At 43.5% G+C, this 22,752-nt stretch overlaps 1 protein-coding gene and 1 pseudogene across 3 annotated transcripts in view; one reads left to right on the top strand and one right to left on the bottom strand.

The window, feature by feature from the left end:
- Positions 1-21,418, top strand: part of KCNB2 (potassium voltage-gated channel subfamily B member 2) — a 330,831-nt gene extending 309,413 nt beyond the window's left edge. For both annotated transcript variants that reach the window (XM_084865001.1, XM_084865002.1), the window contains exon 3: positions 18,971-21,418. In XM_084865001.1, the coding sequence (XP_084721127.1) occupies positions 18,971-21,136 (2,166 nt within the window). In that variant the 3' untranslated portion in view covers positions 21,137-21,418. The remainder of the gene's footprint in view (positions 1-18,970) is intronic.
- LOC311612199 (glyceraldehyde-3-phosphate dehydrogenase-like) lies at positions 14,395-15,392 on the bottom strand (annotated as a pseudogene). Its single transcript has one exon. The product of its transcript is annotated as a glyceraldehyde-3-phosphate dehydrogenase-like (transcript).
- Positions 21,419-22,752: the final 1,334 nt, after the last annotated feature.

The following is a 22,752-nucleotide window of genomic DNA, read 5'->3' as shown; positions in this document are numbered from 1 at the left end:
TTTCAATCCCCCACCCCTCCACATTCATGCCCCCAACCCCCTATTGTCCTTGACCATTGTATTTCTAAATGTAGACTAACTATCCTGGTAGTTGAATTTTACCTTGCCGCACAGGAACCATTGTAGAAACTGTGAAAACTACTTGTTGAATATATGCAATAGTATTAGCCATCTATACTAATAAAATGGTAATATGCTAATTAAACTGGAGGTCTTCTGAACATCCATCCGGAAAATGCTAATAATCTATACTAATAAAAGTATAATATGCTAATTAGACTGGACGTCTTCTAAACATTTATCCGGAAAAAGCCACAGCTGCTGCAAGGGCTGAGGGGTGTGGGAGAGGTGGTGGGGCACAGGAGAGACAGGGCCAGGTGGTACAGGAGATGGGGGCCAGCACAGGAGAGGTAGGGCGGTGCAGGAGAGGAGACACTACCACCACCCCTTTCACAGAGGTGGCCTGGGAAAGGCCTTGGTGCTGGCCAGTCCACCACCGTGGCCCCTTTCACAGAGGCAACAGGAGAGGGGACCGCGTGGTCTTGGTCCCAGTGCTGCCCCTTCCGCAGAGGGAGCCACATGGGCAGTGGCTCGGGCTGGCCTAGCACCACACCTCCACAGGGGCTGTGACCTGCTGTGCCTCAACCTCCCACAGCCTCTCTCCCAGTGAGCCTGGCCCCAGATCGCCCCCCTGCCAAGAAGCAAGGGCTGAGGACTGGCAGTCCTGGTGGCTGGCAGTGGCAGCAGCAGTGGGGTGATGGGGGTGGTGCCTTCCCATGATTGGCCTGGTCGCCTCCCACAGAGGGAGGCCAGATTGTGGGGGGAGCAGGCCTAAGGTGTCAGTGGGACATCCCCTGAGGGCTCCCAGATTGTGCGAGGGGGCAGTCCAGGCTGAGGAACCCCTCCCCCACCACCATCACCCAGTACATGAATTTTCGTGCTCCAGGCCTGTAGTCATTATATAAGCACTTATTAGGTGCTATATATATTTAAGCTCTAAGCTTGATCTTATCAGCTCTACTACCTGAAAAATAGGTGCCTCATAGCTGGGTGAGTGACAGAACTGGACTTTGAATCCAAGACATGATCTACAAAAGTTGTGGTTTTAAATTATGGAATCAACTATTTTAATATTAACTATTTGTCATATATAAATTTTATGTGATAAATCAACATTTTTTAGTACCTAATCAAAAAACTGAGTGTTCTATTTTGAGACAAGTCATATAATTGAAAAACCCACATAATATTTAGAAACCAGGATCAATCAATGGTCTATCAATAATGTTAACCTCTATTCAATTTTTAATATTTTAATTCAGAAGTTAATAAAAATGTCCTAAAATGGCAGTGATGACCTGGCATAATTTCATATATGGCACTTCCTTATAACAAAGCTTTATAAACTTAAAACAAAGGTTTTCTAAATAGGTTTGCTAGTAATTAATGAAACTTTATCACCCCATCTTATATCCTAGGAAATATCCTGAATCCTTTCAAAACCCAAATAACAATGGAAGTGCAAAATGTAGTAAATAAAGAGGCCATAAATTTAAATACCAGAACTGAGAAAGGGCCAATGTGAGTATAAACAGAAGCTGTATACAATCAGATAACTTGTCAAAGTCCTAAGTCAGAGTAATGTCGAAAGACTAAGAGTCCTGTCCTTTTGGGGGGTGTGGAAGGTCACCTCTCTGCTCTCCCACTGATAGGAATTATCCAACTCTTAGCTTGGGAAACATTAGGATCATGTTGCCCCGTTGTATGGATCATCAAAATAAAATAACTATAATTTAATAATAACAACTATTATTGTTGTTGTTATATGGGGGTAGGAATAATGGCCCAGAGTGTTGTGGGGAGTGGGGTATTACTTTATTACTTACCCTTCCTGGTATTTTCTGTTCTTTCTCTCCTATTCTTCCTCACTTTTTAAAAAAGTGCTAGTAATGATTCTCAAAATCTATTTATCATGCTGCTCACAGATTGGAAAATGCTATGCTAACTCATAGATACGGAGAATAGGCTGATGGTTGTTTGCCAGAGGTGAGGGGGTTGGGGGGTGGGATTGAGAAGTACTCATTGATAATTACTAAATAGTCATGAGGGTATAAAGTACAGGCATAGGGAATATCGTCAATAATATTGTAATAGCAGTATGGTGTTGGGTAGATACTGGAAATATTGGGGGGAACAGTTTTGTAAAGTATATATTGTCTAACCACTAAGCTGTACACCTGAAACTAATACAGAATAATATTGAATGCCAGCTGTAATTGAAAAATTAAACTAAAAAAAGAAAAATGTTGTTTCTAAGGAGTTCTTCATTGGTAGCTACCACCAAGTTTAGGTAGGACCTGCTACTAGGGCCTGGAGTAACAGAAAGACCGGTATGCACAGTACACTCACTGGTACTTTGTAGATAATACTTGTAGGTAATAACAGCATAAGAATTCCCCAGGACTTTTAAAATTGGGATTTTTGTTGGGGTTTTTTTTAACTTGCCAACATCAGAAAACATTCTTGTTGCTAACTTGACCATTTTAATTCGATATTTTGTAGTATTTTGTGGTATTTCCTTATTAATCTTTCTCCTACACCCTGCTAGTATAAGTGATTTGTTTACAGCTCATGGATCCACATATTGTAACGTGTACTAGGCTGCTATTTAGAATGCAGGTATTAATTACCTACTCAAATCGTAGCTACTTACTTCCAACAGTAAATACAGCTGTTTCTCTCAACTTAAACTGTTTTTCATGCTGACTGGGCCTGCAGAACTTTCCTCTCCTTTTCAAATCATATTAGATTCACTTTGGAAGAGCATGGATGCTTTAGCTCTGACTGTTGTTAGCTCTACCCATCATGAAAGACTGGACCCTGTCTTGAATAATAGAACCTGCCCAGCTGGCTTGGCTCAGTGGTTGAGAGTAGACCTATGAACCAAAAGGTCACAGTTTGATTCCCAGTGAGGGCACATGCCTGGATTGTGGCCTGATCCCAAGTAGGGGGTGTGGAGGGGGCAGCCCATCAATGATTCTCTCTCATCATGGATGTTTCTATCTCTCTGTCTCTCTCCTTTCCTCTCTGACGTCAATTAAAATTTTTTTTAACTTTTAAATAATACAACCTGATTTAATTCATTTCCTAGGACTTCTATAACAAAGTACAACAATCTGGGTGGCTTAAAACAACAGAACTTTATCTCTCATAGGTCTGGGGCTGGAAGTCTGAAGCCAAGGTGCCAGCAGGGCATGCGCCCCCTGAAGGCTCTAGGGCAGGAGTCTTCCTGGCCCCTTCCTAGTTTCTGGTGCTTGCTATCAATTCTTGGAACTTTTTGGCTTCTGGGGCACCACCCCAATCTTTGCCTCCATTGTCACATGACCATCTCCCTGTGTGTGTGTGGCCATCTCATGGCCTTCTTATACAGACACCAGTTGAGTGTCCACCCTAATCAATATGACCTCATCTTAATTAATTACATCTGCAAAGGCATTTCCAAATTAACATTAAATTAACATTCTGAGGTTCTGGCTGTATATGAATTTGGGGGAAGATGACACTAGTTAGTTCAAGATGCTGACTTCCCAACAAGCCTAGGCATTTGCCTAGTAATGTAACTTGTAAATCAGTCAACAGCATCCACAGAAATGTACTTAACTGCAATTTCAGATGAAAGAATAGACTGTCTTCCAACAGGATATTGTAAGAATGAAGTTCCCCTTCCCCACCCAATGGGTTAGTGGTGACCCATAACCAAAAGATCCCCAGTTCATTCAATCCCCAGTCAGGTCACATGTCTAGGCTGTAAGCTTGATCCCCAGGAGCAGGCATGCAGGAGGCAGCCGATCAATGATTCTCTTCCTTCATTGATGTTTCCATCTCTCTATCTTTCTCCCTTCCTCTCTTTCTAAAATCAATAAAAAACATTTTTAAAAAGAATAAAGTTCTTCAACCTATAAAATTATATACTAGTTTAATAATTATGCCCCAAAACTCTATAAATATTGGCATTTGTATAGAATTGTATAACTTTCAAAACATTTTCCCGTGCATTAATAACATCATCACTATATCCTAGTCATGTAAGCAAAATCATATGATTAGCCCGTCATACATGAAGAAACTGAAGCTCCATGTCTTGACTCAGGTCATGCAGTTGATCTAGTAATCAGGAAAAGGGTCAAGTCTTCTGACTCCTATTCCAGCATTCTTTGTACCGCCAAGTTGAATTCTCTTACATGCACATGTTTATTTATTTTTTTAAGAAGATTTTTATTTTTTTTATTAAATTATTATCTGTGTACATATTTTAACATTGCCCCCCCTTCCCATAGATACCCTCCCTCCCCAGAGTTTTGTGTCCATTGGTTGTACTTATATTCTTACATGTACATGTTTAAAACAATGGCTGTCCAACCTGGATGGAATTGGAGAACATCATGCTGAGTGAAACAAGCCAGTCAATGAAAGAGAGACACCACATGACCTCACTTATTTATGGATGATAAAGAACATTATAAACTGAAGAACCAAAAGATAGATATAGAGACAGTAAAGCAACAAGCAGACTGTCAAATTACAGCGGGGAGGATGGGGAGATCTGGGGGAGATAAGAGATCAACCAAAGGACTTGTATACATGCATATAAGTACAACCAATGGACACAAAACTCTGGGGAGGGAGGGTATGTATGGGAGGGGCGGCGTTGGTATATGTACAAAAATAATAATTTAATAAAAAATATATTATTAAAAAATGGAAGGATAAAAAAATAATAATAAAAATAAAAAATAAATTAAAAAATGGCTGTCAACCCCTGGCTGGGAGAGGAGGTCTGTGTGGGATCAGAGACTCCTTCAGCATCACCTATGAGGTCTTTTCTAGCTAACTACACCCACATACTGAGAACCTCTGAACAGTGTTGAAAAGCCCCACAAGGCCTAACAACAACCCCACACACACACACATTTCCAGAGCTTAGATTCACTGGTCAAAAATCTGTGGAAGAGCCCTAGCTGTCTTGGCTCAGTGAATAGAGCATCAGCCTGCAGACTGAAGGGCCCTGGGTTTCATTCCAGTCAAGGGCACATGCCAGAGTTGCTGGCTCAATCCCCAGTGGGAGGCATGTAGGAGGCAGCCGATCAATGATTCTCTTCATTGATGTTTCTATCTTTCCCTCTCCTTTTCCTTTCCTCTCTGGAATCAATAAAAAAAAAAAAAAAAAAAAAAAAAAAAAAAAAAAAAAAAAAAATCTGTGGAACAGCGTCCAAAGCTGATTTTCTGAATGGTATGCATTCGTGTCTGAGGGCGGAGCTTGTCCGTGCATGTGAATTAACTGTGCATGTGAATCCCTCCCAGATCTTTCTAAAACAGACTGATTCAGTGGGGCTGAGAGGAGGGCTGAGGGGGGACAAGGGGGATATACCCGAGATGCCGCATTTCCAATAATCTCCCAGGTATTGATGGAGGCCCACACTCTGATTGGCAAGGCCTTAGTTAAAATGCCTTCATGATAGACAGGAGGGACTCCAGACAGAGATGGCGTGTATCTGCCTGATTGCAGAGTATGTCGCCTCAGACAGCTGTGCAAAGCAGCACCCCCTGTCTAGTAAACACCCTCTCAGGCCCTCATAAGCACAGAAGCTCTTGAGCCTGCTGAAATCATGGTCCCAATTGTTGCTGTCAAAGCAAGCCAAACTGGACGCCATTAAAGGCCCTTGTTTGTGGTGCTTGGCTCCCTGCCAGGAAGAACGCCTGTCATCCGTGCGACAGAAGCCATCAGTGAGTTGCGGCTGCTCGCTGGCCCTGGGACAGCACTCAGCCCACCCCTGAGAGCTTTTGTAGAGTGAATCACCGTTTTCTTCCATCGCCGCTGGGTTTGGCTTCCATCAACGTTTCCCTCAACGGAGCGGCTGCATTTCGGCATGTCTTCTGTTTTCTGATATTCCTATAATGTGGCCTTAATACGTGAACCCCAAAAATACTTTTCAGAAGAGGTTTACTGCAGAGATTCGTTAGGAGGAAAATAACGATTGCATTAGGGCTCTTGTTTTTTTCTTTCTTTGACGCTGCTGAGACTAGGTATGGGAATAATGGTGGGAATGAATTCTTGCAATTCTCTGTTAATGGTGATTGATGAGCTGATGAGACCGCCTAAGTGTCCGAGGAACCAAGCCAGTTTTTAATGGCACTTTAATTTGGGAAATTCAGAAGACTTCCTTGCAGAAATTGGAAGTTGGAGTGGGTTGGAAAAATAGTTCAATAAATGAGCATGCTTTCAGGCAACATCTAGTCTAAATGGCCTGTGTGATCTCAGAATGTACACTTCAGGTGAAATTTTATAAAAGAAGATAGTTCTGGCAAATGATAGAGTGTCTCATAAGGTTTTCATGTCTAGTAAACTATTGTCTAGCTCAAGAGAGAAATATCTCCATTTCTATTTCAAAACCTAATGTTTTCATTAGAATGTCTGTAATGAGGAAATATTACTTTCAGAGACAAATGATGATTGCAAGGCTTACTTTGTGTTTTCAATCTAAATGGGATAGTAATGGAGCTTTGAGAGAACTATTCAGCCTTCCTGGTAAACTTGGCCACAAACATGAGACTTCTGGACACGTCATCTCCATAGCAAGTAAGGTTGCAATTCCACCTTATAAATATTTTATAACCTATTCCCTCGCTCCCCTTCTTACTGCCGTTGCAGTAGACACGGCTCTCATCTTCCATTGCACCCCTACCCCAATGGGTCCCACCATTGCAATTAGTGATCTTACCAGAATGCAAATCTGAGCAGGCCATTCCCTTGCTTAAAATCCATTGGTGGCTCTTACTCCTTATAGCTTTCTTTTCTTATGTTTTTATTGGTATTCTAGGAGAGAAAGGAAGAAAAATGGATAGAGCAATAGCAACTTCCATAGGAGGTATGCCCCCTATTAAGGATCAAGCCTACAACCTGGGCATGTGTCCTAACTGAAAATTTAATCGGTGACCTCTTAGTTCATGGTTGACACTCAACCAGTGAGCCACACCAGCCAGGCTTAATTATCTTTTTTTTTTTTTTAAGGAAGTTATTGCTTGATATAAATTATCTTTTTTAAGAACTAAAAAATTTATATGAAGAAGAAAATGGAGGGAAACTTATTTTGACCTATGTTTGCACAAATCTAAGGTGTGTATTTACATGGACAAGTTGTTTTAGCAAATTATGCTTATAAATAAGCATTAAACAGAATATGCAACATTCTTAAGTTTATAGTTTAATGGAGTTTTCTATTATTTTCCTGTGATGCTTTCCTTTCAGCTACATGGAACAATGATGTGTGTGTATTTGTATGTATTTTTGTGTGTGTTTGTGTGCACATGCATGCAAGTAATTTTTAATGGGTAGTCTACATTATTCATTCTCTTCAGGGCTTCACATTTTATTGCACAAACCTGACACTGCCCAGATCTATACATGGAACAATCACTTTCACAATCCAATCCCCACTGGTTGGATTCACTGCAGGTTCCAATGACACTCAGCAAAAAAAAAAAAAAAAAAAAAAAAAAAAAAAAAAAAAGTGATCTGAATGAATACAGCACTTTTCTTTAAGAAAATGGATCCTTCTGTGAAGGTGAAGCCCAAGCTATTATACAGTCAAAAGCAGACTTCTTAAAGAATATGGTAAAAAGAGAAGGAAAAAAAATCAATTTGCTAGTGTAATGTAAAAAAAGAAAGAATTAAGAAAAAAAGTAAGAGCTTAAACCTTGGAAAAGATGATGTCATTGAACTTGAAAAAATTATGTCATTGGTCTGTTAGCAAAAAATGGGCAATTTTTAATATGAATTTCTATTGTTAAAATATCTGTTGGTGGTTAAAACTTTCAGGCTGGCTTTGGGTCATGTGGAAGCAGCAGAAAATGTCTACAAAACTTTTTTACATTGTTGTTATCTTTAGTCTGAAGTCCACAGGGAGGCCACGCAGACTACAAACTCAGGGAGGGTTTCTGTGTTGCAGTCTTGAGGCAGAAATGCTTCTTCTTTGGAAAACCCATCTTCAGCTATTCCGTGAGGCTCACTGGTTTTATGGAGGAAAATCTACTTTACTCAACGTCTACTGATTTAAACATTAATCACATCTAAAAAAGTACTTTCACAACTTCTAGACTGGTGTTTGGTCAAACAGCTGGGCACCACAGCCTGGACAAGCTGACACAGTCCTCAATACAATGCTGTCTATATAGTATTTATTTTCCACATTATCTAGGTGGGACTACCGAGTCCCAGAAAAGCCAAGTGCCCTCACCAGACTCCCTGGATCTTTGTTTCTTTATAAAGTGAAAAATGGAGTATTTCAAAAATACCATCTGATCTGAGTGCTCTGTGATTTTTTTACAGTCTTGGTATCAGGTTAAATGAAGTTCTGTTCAAAGGATGCACTCCACTCACATCCTTCCCCCCAGGTCTATCATTCACGCACTGAAGAGGGGAGTCTGAGCTCTCAGTTGTGCTTTCTTGGGGAGGGGGGCTAAGCAGACTACAGAGAGGAGAGCCACAGGCCCTGCCCCTCAGGAGCTGGCGGAGACAGGGAGTTCTGTTCCTCCAAGCTGACCCAGGCTCTGTTTCTCTGCTCTGGCTCCCGGAGACTTCTGTACGAACAAATTACAACCTAGAAAGAGGTTCCTGATCACTGGAGTGGGTGTAAGATGAAAGGTCCCTCCATCTCTCGGTTGTTCCTTTCTTGGCAGAGTTGCTACGAATAACATTAAAGTTCCCTTCACCAGCCTTCTGCCAAATGGTTTGCTTCCTAAAATCGAATCCTTCCAAACACAGAAATACATCACGGGGAGCGAAACAAAGTTTATTTCAGGAGATAAACGAGAAAATATCAAAACACTATCTTTAGTCAGAAGAGAACCAGAAGGTCTCCTCCTCGCATTGTTTTTGTATGTGAGAAAGAAAAAGCCAAAAGAAGAATTTGGTAAATAGGTACACCTGGTTGCTTCTCTCACCTCCCTGCCTCCTTCTTCCCTCTCCCAACCCCTCAACCAAAATGAAAGGCATTATGCAAGCTTAGGACTGACATCAGCATGTGGCGGATGACTAGGTCTTTGCAAACTCCTCATCCAACAGCCCACAAATGTGGAGGGAGAGAACTGAACTTCTGGGTCCCTGGTGCCCATAGGGCCAGAATAAGTAAAAGTCATCGGAACCTTTTAGTGACTCCTTCTTCGCATGTGTGCTGTTATGCAAATCAGCTGAGACTTCTTAAGCATGGACCCTCTTTCGTCCTTGGAGGGCCAAGGGAACATCTGAGAGAAGAAAGGACTAGTGGCAACCCAGGGCCACCAGCCTTAGAAGAGAGCCCAGGTGTTCAAAGAGCCCAGATGCTAGAATTTCCTTCTGAGACTTCTTCCTCTGGTTCAAATCAAAGCATATACTTTCTGGAAGTTGTCTTGGAAATAACTGAAAATAGAAGATGGGTGGATGAAACGCATGAGATTCTTACCAACTCCCCACTTCTTCCTTCAACAAACAGTTCGGCCTTTGGTTTGTAGGCTCAGAAATGCCACTGTGCTTTGTCCTTTTCCTGAAAGGAGACAATTAGTCATGTTTCTGATGATGCTTATCACGGGCCTTTTCCTTCCTATCAGCTTAAACAAGTTCTTTTCTCCTGAAAACTCCAGTTATTTTGTTGTTTTCTATTGCTGATCAGGCTTTTAAAAATCATATTATATCCCAAGAAGATAAACCAGGAATTTCTATATAACTCACTCATTTTTACCTCTCAGCATGCTTTTGAGAAGGGAGGGGAGTAAAAGGGGAGGAAAAAAGGGAGGGAGGTTAGTTCATGAAGAGGGGTGGGAGAAAGTATCTGTGCTAATTTCAGAGCAAGGCACAGAAGTTTCCGGGTGTCTCTGTGGAGTGCTGAACGTCAGTGACTATAAAGCAGATTATCACATAGGAGGCCCAAGCTAGAACATTTTCTACATGTTTTAAGGCACAAGGCAGATCAAGTTCACCCAATGCAACCTCAGTCCAAATCCTTTTTGAGATATAACTGATGTATAACATTGTGTTTGTATCAGGTGCCCAATAAATTATTTCATACACATACTAGTATGTATTGTGAAATAATCACCACAATAAGGTTAGTTAGCATCCATCATCTCACATAGTTACAATTTTTTTCTTGTGATGAGAACTTTTAAGGTCTACTCTCTCAGCAATTTTCAAATATATAACACAGTGTTGTTAACCCTAGTCACCATGCTGTACGCCACATCCGAGGACTTATTTATTTTATAACTGGTATTTTGTACCCTCTCTCCCCCTTCACTCATAGCACACACACACACACACACACACACACACACACACACACACGACCTCAGTCCAACTCTTTTTTTTTTTAAATATATTTTATTGATTTTTTACAAAGAGGAAAGGAGAGGGATAGAGAGTTAGAAACATTGATGAGAGAGAATCATCCATCAGCTGCCTCTTGCACACCTCCTACTGGGGATGTGCCCGCAACCCAGGTACATGCCCTTGACCGGAATCGAACCCGGGACCTTTCAGTCCACAGGCCAACGCTCTATCCACTAAGCCAAACCGGTTTCGGCAAGTCCAACTCTTAAATGCTGTTGGCAAGCTAGATGGTTCTGAACTAAGGCAAATAAACTATAGTCATCTGGGTTTGGCATCGAAACCACTGCTTGGATGAGAGGATGTGTTCAAAATGTGAGCATTAAAGAGGTCTGCAATTGTATTTCAATGGGGGAGAAACAGTTTGTGTTTTTTATATCCTCTTAGTTCTGCCAAAGGCACATCCACAGCCATTCTTACATCACCCCAACTTCCATATAATAGAAGCCTCGTGTGCAGGATCTGGTTGGATCCCTAACAACCTCGGAGACAGGGAGGCAAGTGGGAGGCACCTCATTTTGAGGATGTGGTAACTGAGGCTGGAAGTGGGAACTGTATGGTCCCAGCAGCCAGCGGGTGTAAAGCCATGAGTTTTAGTTCCTTGTCCTGCATTCTTTCCACCAAAAAACTCCCATTATTTTTCAAGGACATAAAATCAACAAGTTGGCAAATTGAGGCAAGTCTCCAACTGCTTGACTTCCTTTTACATAGAGAGAACAATGCCACCAACTTTTGGTACCTTTTTTTTTAAGTTATCAAATAGTGTATGCTGCATGATTTCTCTTTTTTAAATATATTTTATTGATTTTTTTTTTTTTTTTTTAGAGAGAGAGGAAGAGAGAGGGATAGAGAGTTAGAAACATCGATGAGAGAGAATCATCGATCATCTGCCTCTTGCACACCCCATACTGGGGATGTGCCCGCAATTTTGGTACCTCTTTTTTTTTTTTTAATAAGTTTTTATTGTTCATATTATTACAAATGTTCCTTTTTTCCCCCCCACCATTGCTCTCCTCCACCAGGTTCCCACCCCACCCTCTGCCCTTTCCCCACTCCCCATTGTCCTCATCGATAGGTGCACAGTTTATGTTCAGTCTCTTCCCACGCCCCCCTCTCCCCTTTTCCCCAAGAATCGTCAGTTCACTCCCCTTCCATACCTCTAATTCTATTATATTCAACAGTTACTATTGTTCATCAGATTTTTTTTTTAATTTCCTTGGTTTTTAGATTCACTTGTTGATAGTTACGTATTTGTTGTTCATAATTTTTATCTTTGTTTACTTTTTCTTCTGAAAGAACCCCCTTCAGCAATTCATATAATTCTGGTTTGGTGGTGATGAACTCCTTTAGCTTTTTTTTATTAGTGAAGCTCTTTATCTGACCTTCGATTCTGAGTGATAGCTTTGCTGGATAGATTATCTTTGGCTGTAGGTTCTTACTATTCATCACCTTGAATATTTCTTGCCATTCCCTTCTGGCCTGCATGGTTTCTGTTGAGAAGTCAGCTGACAATCGTATAGGTGCTCCTTTATAGGTAACTACCTTTTTTGCTCTTGCTTCTTTTAATATTCTCTCTTTGTCTTTTGCTCTTGGAATTTTAATTATGAGGTGTCTTGGTGTGGTCCTCTTTGGATTCCTTTTGTTTGGAGTTCTGTGCGCTTCCTGGACTTGTAAGTCTAATTCTTTCACCAGGTGGGGGAAGTTTTCTGTCACTATTTCTTTCAGTATGTTTTCGATATCTTGCTCTCTCTTATCTTCTGGGACCCCCATAATTCTGATGTTGGTTCGCTTAAAGTTGTCCCAGAGGTTTCTTACATTATCTTCAATTTTCTGGATTCTCTTGCCTTCTAGCTTCTGTGGAGGAGTGTCTTCTGGCTCTTTATGTTCCAAATCTTTGACTTGATTCATGCGATCTTCCCTTCTTTTTTAGGACTCTGTAAAATATGTTTTATTTCAGACAATGTATTCTTTATTTCTTGTTGATCCCTTATCATTTCTTGATGACTTCTTATTAATTCTAGTTGATCTCTTTTCATATCCTCATAGGTCTTATCCATCTTTTCTAGGAAATTCTTGAAAAACCTTATAAGCGTAGATTTGAACTCTATATCCAGACGCTTTTTGTCCTCCATTTCTTTCGTTTGTGATCTATTTTGTTGTCGCCTTTCGCAGTTACAGATGGGACTGGGTTTCAGGGTGGAGCCTGCAGCTTTGGCTTCCATCAGCCCCGCCCTATGCGGGTCCTTCAGTGCTCGCTGCCGGCGCCTCTGAGAGAAAGGTGCCCTCGATTTTCGCCTGCTGCCAAACAGTCTATGCTCTCCCACAATGAGCCCGGTATTGGGGTTTAGTTCAGTTGGAAGTGGAGTTGGAGGTGGCGTTCAGAGCAGTCTGGAGCCCCAGTCTCCTTCCCGTCAGGGCAATCCCGCGGCACAGCCGACCGTCCCTTCTCTGCGCGCAATGTGCGCGCCTCAGGGACCTCCTTTCGCCGCTTCCCCGGGGTTCCGCCTTACAGCCCGGCTCCCTATGGCTGAGCCTGAGTCCCCGGGGTCTGGCTTAGAACTGGGGTTCAGAGCAGTCGGGGGCCTAGCACAGTCGGAGTTTTATCTCCTTTCCGCTAGGGAACGCCAGCCAGGCACTCCGTCTCCCCCTCCTCTCTGGCTCCATCCTCTCCGTGTGCCGCATGTCTCCGTACCTTGGGCTTTTCCAGCTCCTCCGCGCCTCCTTCTGGTTTTCTCCTTGCTTCTCGCTGTAGAATTTCCAGTAAGTCAACCTTCCTGTAGTTCTGGGCAATGTCAGTTTTATATTTTAGTTGTATTTTATTGAAATTGTGTGCGGCTGCGGCTAGGTGTTCACCTGGGCGCAGCCATCTTGGATCCCTCCCAATTTTGGTACCTCTTAATGCAAGTGCTAGGGGCTCTATTCTTAACTCCATGTGATCCAGGAATGTCTAAGCAAAGAACTAAAACCATTACCCAGGCGATTCAAAAGGGATGCAGTTTCATCCAGAAATAATGTCTATTCCCACTAACTCAATGCTTGGCACATGCACAGCATGGTATTTTTCAAAGCCTTCCCATTTCAGTTTCCTAAGCAACAAAATTGGATGTTTGCAATTCACCCTAAGTGAAAGGACCAGGTATGACTTGTCCTGGGTTTGGTTTGCAGACATGACTGGAATGAGTAAATTTTTTTCATTTAGAAAGAGAATCACCAAGTGTTAGAGGTGAACGGAACCTTAGAGTTGATCTAATCCAGATCGCCCAGGGGGCTGACCAGACAACTTTATAATTTGCATCTCCTTTGCCCTGTACAAACACGGGTCTGTTTGCCGGAGCCCTGGAGGCCAGTTGTTGGAGGTGACAGAATTGAAAGCCCTACTCCTGCATAGTTATGATAAATGAAGCAATAGCTAAATGCCATTAAGGGTTTGCTGTACTAAAGTAAAGCTCCATGTTGGGAAGTGTATCCCATAGCTTAGAGCAAAAATTCACATTTGTTATATTTATCGTGTTAGAAGAAACTCTGCAATAAGACAATAAGCTTACATTTGGCTTATTGCATCACCCATCATCCTCGGTATATATTGAAAATCTGCCTAGGGGGTTGTCTTTCTGGAAGAACTCCAAGTTTCACACGATATTTAAAAGTAAGCCATTTCTTTACAGTTGGCAGATTGAATTTGAACATGAATAATGCATGTCAATATCTTGTGGTTTCTTTAACATGGGGCGGGGGGGGGGGGGCCTGAGGATTTGAATGTTTGTTTTTTTGTTTATTTTTTATTTTTATTTTTCAAGGGGTCTGGGATGGAAATCATGGTCAGGAGATTCTCAGTGTGTTGAGGGGTCGATCTGGGGCAAGGACTTCCTAGCAGCTAAGGGCCTCTCTTCCTCTTCCTGGGGCTGGTGGTCCAGGGGCTCTTACTCCTTAGAGGCCATGTGGACCATGTCCACCACCCTGTTGTCACAGGAGACAACCTAGTCTTCCGTGTAGCCCAGGATGCCCTTAAAGGGGCCCTCTGATGCCTGCTTCACTACCTTCTTGATATCATCATATTTGGCAGCTTTCTCCAGGTGGTGGATTAAACCACAACTGACACATTGGGGGTGGGGACACAGAAGGCCATGCCAGTGAGCATCCCATTCAGCTCAGGGATGGCCTTGCCTACAGCCTTAGCAGCGCCAGTAGAAGCAGGGAAGGTGTTCCGGGCAGCCCCTCAGTCATCATGCCACAATCTTCCGGGTGGTGGTGATTGCATGGACTATGGTCATGAGTCCCTCCACAATGCCAAAGTTGTCATGGATGACCTTGGCCAGGGGGCAAAACAGTTGATGATGCAGTTGGCATTGCTGACAACCTTGAGGGCGTTGTCATACTTGTCATAGTTCACACCCATCACAAAATGGGGGCATCTGCAGAAGGGGCAGTGATAGATGATGACCCTTTTGGATTCGCCCTTCAAGTGAGCCCCAGCCTTCTCCACGATAGTGAAGATACCGATGGACTCCACAACATACTCAGCACCAGCATCACCCCATTTGATGTTGGCAACATCTCACTCCTGGAAGATGGAGATGGACTTTCCATTGATGACAAGCTTCCTATTCTCAGCTTTGACTGTGCCTTTGAACTTGCAGAGGGGACATACTAGAACATGTAGACCAAATGAAGGGGTCATTGAGGGCAACAATATCCACTTTGCCAGAGTTAAAAGCAGCCTTGATGACCAGGCACCCAGTGTGGCCAAATCCGTTCACTCCGATCTTCACCATCATGTCTCAGGGTTGTGGCTGGCACTGTGCAGGAGAGGCTGTCTGATGAACAGGAGGGGCAGAGAACCTGCTGTTGTTGTTTTTCTTTTTCTAATTATTTTTTCTCACAAATGTACTCCAAATCAGGTTATGCACATGCTAAATTTTCAAGTTTGAAGGTAGCCATATTTGTTAAGTTGCCATCAACTGGACCACAGACTGCATTAGTAATACAATGTTTTAATATTTTCCCCAAATTATCTACCAAAGTAAAATGACCTCCAATCTCACTCTGATTGTGAAGTCAAGGAATTTTGAAGGTCGTCTTTGGACCTTCCACTTTGTTCTTTGTCCAAAAGGTTGGAAGATAACAGAATGCTTTAATTTATATTTCTATTTTCTCCTTGCTCTTTGAAGTGATAAACATCAGTAAAATACATCCAAAATGGACAGGTGAATAGATAAGATATGGAAAATCTATGCTGGCAGCCATCCCAATATTAAGTTATATTAGCAACAGTGTGACTTCCTAGAAAATACAGAGGGACATAGTTCCTTATGGTAAGAGCCTAAGGTGGCATCTCTGACCAGTGCTTCCTAAGGAGTATTTTAGTGACCAAATATAGCCAATGTCACTTTGCCCTTGGCCTCTGAGGGTAGACATTCAAGGTGAGCATTCCCAACTTGCCTTTAATAAACCCTCTGAGAGGGGGTTTCTAACCTGAGCCTTCAGACTCTCCTAGAGTAAGTGAGAAGAACCTTTATTGCAATTCATTGATCTGCATTTTTAAAGGAAAATCTGAAGTGCACTCAAGTAAAAAGGACTTGAGAAAAAATATACAAGAACTAATAATTAAATGCTGTTCTTTAAACTAAGGAACCATAAATCTTTAATTACCAGGTGTACCGGTTAATAATTCGGATTTTCTAATCAAAGAAAAACACGATAATTTCAAGAGGAACATCAAAAGTGCTTTATTCAAAGTAATGTCCATCGCTAGCTACACATTTCCCCATCTTTCAGGTAACTTGTAGATACTGTCCCAATAGAACTTTCCTTGTTTTGAGGCAAACCATTCAGAGACCCAATTTTTCATTTTGAAGTGTTGCTCAGAAAGTGCGCAGGCCATCGATCGGAACAAGTGGTCATCTGAAGGAGCAAGGTTTGGTGAATACAGTGGGTGGGTTAATAGTTCCCAGGCAAGATCTTTTAACGTGTCTTTAACTGGTTTTGAAGTGTGTGATGGTGCAAAGTTACTTTGCTATGTCTTCTGGCCCATTCTAGTCGTTTTATGTTCAAAGCGTGGTTCAAATTGATTATTTGTTGTCGGTAGCGATCAGTATTAATGGTTTCACCTGGTTTTAGAAGCTTATAATACACCACACTTTACTGATCCCACCAAACGCAGAGCATTGTCTTCTTTCTGAAGTGATTTGGCCTTGCAATTGATGTTAATGGTTGACCTGGATCAAGCCATGCTTTTGTGCATTTGGGATTCTCAAAATAAATCCACTTTTCACCACCAGTCACAATTCAATGCAAAAAAGACTTCCTTTCGTGCTGTTGAAGCAACATTTTACTGACGACTTTTTGGTTTTCCATTTGTCTTTTGTTCAGTTGATGTGGCACCCATTTTCCTTTCTTTAAAATCTTTCCCATTGCTTGTAAATCATTGGAAATTGTTTGCTGAGCAACATTTAATCTTTCTGCAAGTTGTTTTTGAGTTTGACATGCATCTTCATCCAATAAGGCTTGTAATTGTTGGTCTTCAAACTTTTTCATTTGACCTGGACGTTCTTTATCTTTCACATCGAAATCATAACTTTTAAAACGTTTTTAACCACCATTCACAAGTATCTTGAGATGGAGCATGTTCACCGTAAGCTTCCCGAAGTATATGATAACTTTCAGCAGCACTTACCTTCAAAATAAAGTAATGAATTAAAACTTTCCACAAATGCTTTATTTTTTTGGCTCAAAATTCAACATTTCTAAGCATAAAACTAACTATTTTAACACGTTTAGAAAATTTGACATATGAAGTTTTGAAGCTTGCTGTCAATCCAACAAGATAGCATACATATCAAATTGCATATATATCAACATATGTGTCACTCCATCTATTGAAAAAAATCTGCATTATTAACCTGTACACCTGGTAACAACTGCAACACATTCTGAAATATATTATATCATAGTTTTACTTATAGCAAGAAGAAAGTCAGGAGCTGGAAGAGAAAACAATGGAAGGTACAATGGAGGCATATGGGGGGAAAGCTAAGAAGAATGACCTAGAAGTAGAGAGCCTGGAAGAATAAAGAGAATGGGGAGAAAGAAGAACAAGAGAAAAGAAGTTTGGAAGTCCTGATGTCAGTTAGAGATAAAGTAGTTTTTTCACAGCCTGATGTTGACTGAGCTGTATGACCTCAAGATGTTTAGTCATTGTCTTCTGAAATGTATGCTAGATGCTGAATCTCTAATCTGTCACTGTCAGAAGTACAAATAATAACTAAGACCAGTGACACCTCCCAAGATCATTAACAAAGGTGGATGAAACCAAGCCAGACCTACTTAGGTAAGGGAGCTTCCAGTTCCTTCCTCCTCCAAGAATTGACTGCTCTAGGTACACAATCTTTCCTAAGCAAGTAAGTGCCTCCTTCCACTGCCCTCGAACCTTGATTTCCATGCTTTGCCTTATCAACTTGGAACACTGGGTTCCAGTTAGGAAATCCACTTGGGCTGCCTCTATCTCACGTGGTTTTACAGATCCCCCAAGTACCTGTTCTTGGCCTTCATCTTTCAAGACCGAAGTCCTGTTCATTTCAGTCTCTAGTAACAGAAGGAGCTTTTGTTTATTTAGCAATGTCTGTGTGCCATGTAAATTTCACAACAACCACGAAATGGAAATGACTGGGCTTGTTAGCTTCATTTGACAGCTTTGTAAACTGAAACACACAGAGGTTAAATTACTTGCCCAGGAAGGTTAAGTAACACAGTGAACGATAAAGACAGTGTCCAAGCCCTGGATGTCTGACTCTAAAGTCCACTCAGTTGACCCATGTCTTCTGTATTATTGAGCCTTCCCAATCTGACTTTGGGCTGCTACTCCCCTGCCTGTGTCTGCCCTACACCCAGATCATCGTGAACAGACTACAAGCTCCTCTTTGTGAAACCTTCCTGGACTGAATGCTCATCATCTTCCTTCCCCACATGAAGCTGCCCAGAGGTCCACAAATCCCAGGACGAAGGCTGATGCAATTCTGTTACCCGTGCTAACCACATAAGTAGGATTCATTGTAAGAGAAACACTTGTCTTCAGTGCCATATTATCTCTACAAGAGTATGTCTGCATTTGTGATTTTAGTTGCAGAATAAAACTTCTAGAAATCAGGAAGCCCTTCTAGCGTATGGCAATTCGCTTAAGAAAACACCAGGGAATTAAGAGAAAAAAATTACCTAGAACTAAGAGAGGAGAGATGATTACTCTCCCAATACTATTCCAAGGGGTGGTTATTCCCACAAATGTGCCTAAAAACAATGGGCAATGAAGGGAAGAATGGATGTTTTTAAAATTACTTAGGCCCTAGAATTTAAATATATAGACTACATTAGGCTTCTAAGTGCAATGAACTCATAAAAAGTGACTATATTTGTATCAGTTCTGGAATTTCAGGTTGCGGAGTTACCTTCTTGGGATATCTTTGAGCAATCCGTGTCCTTTAAAGAATGCTGAACCCATGTGTCCCAGCTGCCTAAGCAACCAAGAGGATTCACTCACTTGGACTTTCTTCTCTTTTCCAGATCTTGGCCATTGTGTCCATCCTGTTCATCGTACTCTCCACCATCGCTCTGTCTCTCAACACCCTCCCGGAACTCCAGGAGACGGATGAATTCGGGCAGGCCAGTGACAACCCCCAGCTGGCACACGTGGAGGCGGTGTGCATTGCTTGGTTTACCATGGAGTACCTGTTACGCTTCCTCTCCTCGCCAAACAAGTGGAAGTTCTTCAAAGGCCCGCTCAACGTCATCGACTTGCTGGCCATCTTGCCCTATTACGTCACCATCTTCCTCACGGAGTCCAACAAGAGCGTGCTGCAGTTCCAGAACGTGCGGCGCGTGGTCCAGATCTTCCGCATCATGCGCATCCTCCGGATCCTGAAGCTCGCCAGGCACTCGACGGGCCTGCAGTCCCTGGGCTTCACCCTCAGGCGGAGTTACAATGAGTTGGGCTTGTTGATACTGTTTCTGGCCATGGGGATCATGATATTCTCCAGCCTGGTGTTCTTTGCGGAGAAGGATGAGGACGCAACCAAGTTCACCAGTATCCCGGCATCCTTCTGGTGGGCCACCATCACCATGACCACGGTGGGCTACGGCGACATCTACCCAAAAACGTTACTGGGGAAGATCGTGGGCGGCCTCTGCTGTATCGCTGGGGTCCTGGTGATTGCCCTTCCCATCCCAATCATCGTGAACAATTTCTCCGAGTTTTACAAGGAGCAGAAACGCCAGGAGAAGGCAGTGAAAAGGAGGGAGGCTCTGGAGCGGGCCAAGAGGAATGGCAGCATCGTCTCCATGAACTTAAAGGACGCCTTTGCTCGAAGCATGGAGCTGATCGATGTGGCCGTGGAGAAGACAGGGGAGCCGGCCAAGACCAAGGACCCCACCGACGACAACCACCTGTCGCCCAGCCGGTGGAAGTGGGCCAGGAAGGCTCTGTCGGAAACCAGCTCCAACAAGTCCTACGAGAACAAGTACCAGGAGGTGAGCCAAAAGGACTCCCACGAGCAGCTGAACAACACCTCCGCCTCCAGCCCGCAGCATCTGAGCGCGCAGAAGCTGGAGATGCTGTACAACGAGATCACCAAGACCCAGCCCCACGGCCACCCCAACGCCGCCAACGGCCAGGAGCAGCCCGAGCGGCCGTCAGCCTACGAGGAGGAGATCGAGATGGAGGAGGTGGTGTGCCCGCAGGAGCAGCTGGCCGTGGCGCCTGCCGAGGTGGTCATGGACATGAAGAGCACCTCCAGCATCGACAGCTTCACCAGCTGCGCCACCGACTTCACCGAGACCGACAGGTCGCCCCTCCCCCCGCCCTCCGCTTCCCACCTGCAGATGAGGTTCCCGCCCGACCTCCTCCCGGGCACCGAGGAGCCCCACAGAGCCAGGGGCCCCCCTTTCCTGACACTCGCCAGAGAGAGAGGCCCGGCGGCCCGGGATGCCTCCCTGGAATACGTCCCTGTCAATCTAACTGGGCACCTCGATGCCAGCGGTTCCCAAAGCGGGCTCCACGGCCCTGGGCCCTCTGACAGTGCCCCCGAGAGCCCTCGGAGCTCCCTGAGAGGCAGCCACCCCCTGAAATCCAGGTCGTTCAAAGTGAATTTCAAGGAGAACAGAGGCAGTGCCCCGCAGACCCCGCCCAGCACGGCCAGGCCGCTGCCGGTCACAGTGGCCGACTTTCCCGCCGCCGCCCCGCAGCTCATCAGCACCATCCTCCTGGAGGAGAACCCCCCGCAGGCGGACAGGCCCCTGCTGGGGACCGAGGTGTCCGCGCCTTGTCAGGGACCCGCCCGAGGGCCGAGCCCCCGGTTTCCCAAGCAGAAACTCTTCCCTTTCCCATCGAGGGAGAGGAGGAGCTTCACCGAGGTGGACACCGGGGACGACGATGACTTCCTGGAGCTGCAAGGGCCCGGGCAGGACGGGCAGGCCGGCCCCAGCCCGAACTGCTTCGCCGAGAAGCCTAGCGATGGGAGAGACCCTCTGAGGGAAGAGGCCTGTGCAGGCTCTTCCTCCCCCCAGGACACAAGTCACAACTGTAGGCAAGACGTTTACCACCACGCCGTGGCTGACGTGCAAAAGGACAGCAGCCAAGAAGGGTGCAAAATGGAAAACCACCTGTTCGCCCCAGAAACACATTCCAACCTAGGAGACACAGGTCACTGTCCCACACGTGAAACCAGCATGTGACTAGTTACAAAAGCAATAAAAAAAAGAAGAAAAAAAAAAAACTTGTTTCTTAAAATTATGGTTAATAATGCCTGTGAACTAACACATGGGACGCTCGCCCCCTCCCCCCACCCCCCTCCAAAAAAAGTGCATAAAATGTTATTTTTGCATGGCATGAGCAGTTTAGTTTAAGTACTGTTTAAATAAAGAGCCAAGACTGCTTTTTTTGTAACAAACAGACAAAAATGACTGAGGATCGGTGACCAAATAAAGAGGGCTCTGCCAGGAGCTGGTATTCTGCAATGTCTGACATTTTTGATCCTTTCATTTCAAATTGTAGATGGATTCTCAACTGGCAGCTTTTCTGTTACAGTGGATTTTAGAATTTGCACATGAAAGGATGAAATGTCATTGCATGCGTTCCTAAGGACGAGGAGCGAGGCGCGCCCTGCAAAAATGCCTACCTTTTTTGTGAATAGTGGGGCCCGGGGTGCAAAAGCCCCAGAACCTCTGGGAACAAGTTTGTGAGCACAGGGCCTTCCTCCTGGCTCCCGCCTGGGGGATGCGGACAGGCTTCTTGTTGCAATATTGCAACCTCTTCTTAAACCATCTCCCATATCTTGCTTTGGGTTATAAAACTCTTCTAAGTACATCTGTTTAGAGGAATACAGTATTTTTATTTCCTTGTGATATCATTCCTAGGGTGCATTTTTTTTTTTCTTTTCTTCTTTTTGCCCCTGCTTCGTTATGGCATTTGTGGTTTTATTTATCTATTATGAACATAGGCAAGATTTAATGACCAGATATCAAAACACTGGAATTTAAGCTTGAAATGTTGCCATCAATTATATGTCATGCCACAGCAAAATTACAGAAATGCATTTTTTTTAAACACCTGAAAATAAGGAAATGGTTATATCATACAGCTAAACGTTTGTTTCATGGCACTCCACATTTGGACATCAGTTTTGGGTGTATTGTTTTGTTTTAATTGTATGTTAGCCCTCTGGAGATGCCTGTATTTTCTACTTGAACCAAACATAATCCTTCCTATCTAAAGATCTAAAGATAGAATGCACATATGCCAAATGGGAATTCCAAAACGTGACTTTTAACGAACAACAGAGCTATTTAAGTGAGAATGCCATCCCCCAGAGAATTGGATTAAAAAAAAAAAAGTTACCAGAACCCTAGCCAGTTTACTCAGTGGATAGAGCGTCAGCTTACGAACTGAAGGGTCCTCGGCTCAATTCCAGCCAAGGGCATATGCCTGGGTTGCAGGTTCCATCCCCACTGTGAGGCATGCAGGAGGCAGCCAATCAATGATTCTCTCTCATCATTGATGTTTCTATCCCTCTCTTCCTCTCCCTTCCTCTCTGAAATCAATAAATATATATATATTTTTTTAAGTTACAGGAAAAAGTATCCTGAGCTGGTAATGGGTCACCAGTATTTCCCAGTGGCAGGGAGGGCACACTGCCACTTTGGGAGGGCCACAGATGCCAGCAGCACCCTCCAGTAGCTGCAGGAAGTGGGAACACCCACCACTGTGTTTCCAGTGTTTCTTGGGGATGGTCAAGCTTACCCTGGTGGAAACCACTTCCAGGATTTTCTACAGAGAACAGTGCAGTCCAGAG

This window comes from Pipistrellus hanaki (genome assembly GCF_964339955.1).
Source record: "Pipistrellus hanaki genome assembly, chromosome: 17".
NCBI lineage: Eukaryota > Metazoa > Chordata > Mammalia > Chiroptera > Vespertilionidae > Pipistrellus > Pipistrellus hanaki.
Note: the sequence above shows the minus strand (reverse complement) of the source record. Positions and strands in the feature narration are given on the sequence as shown.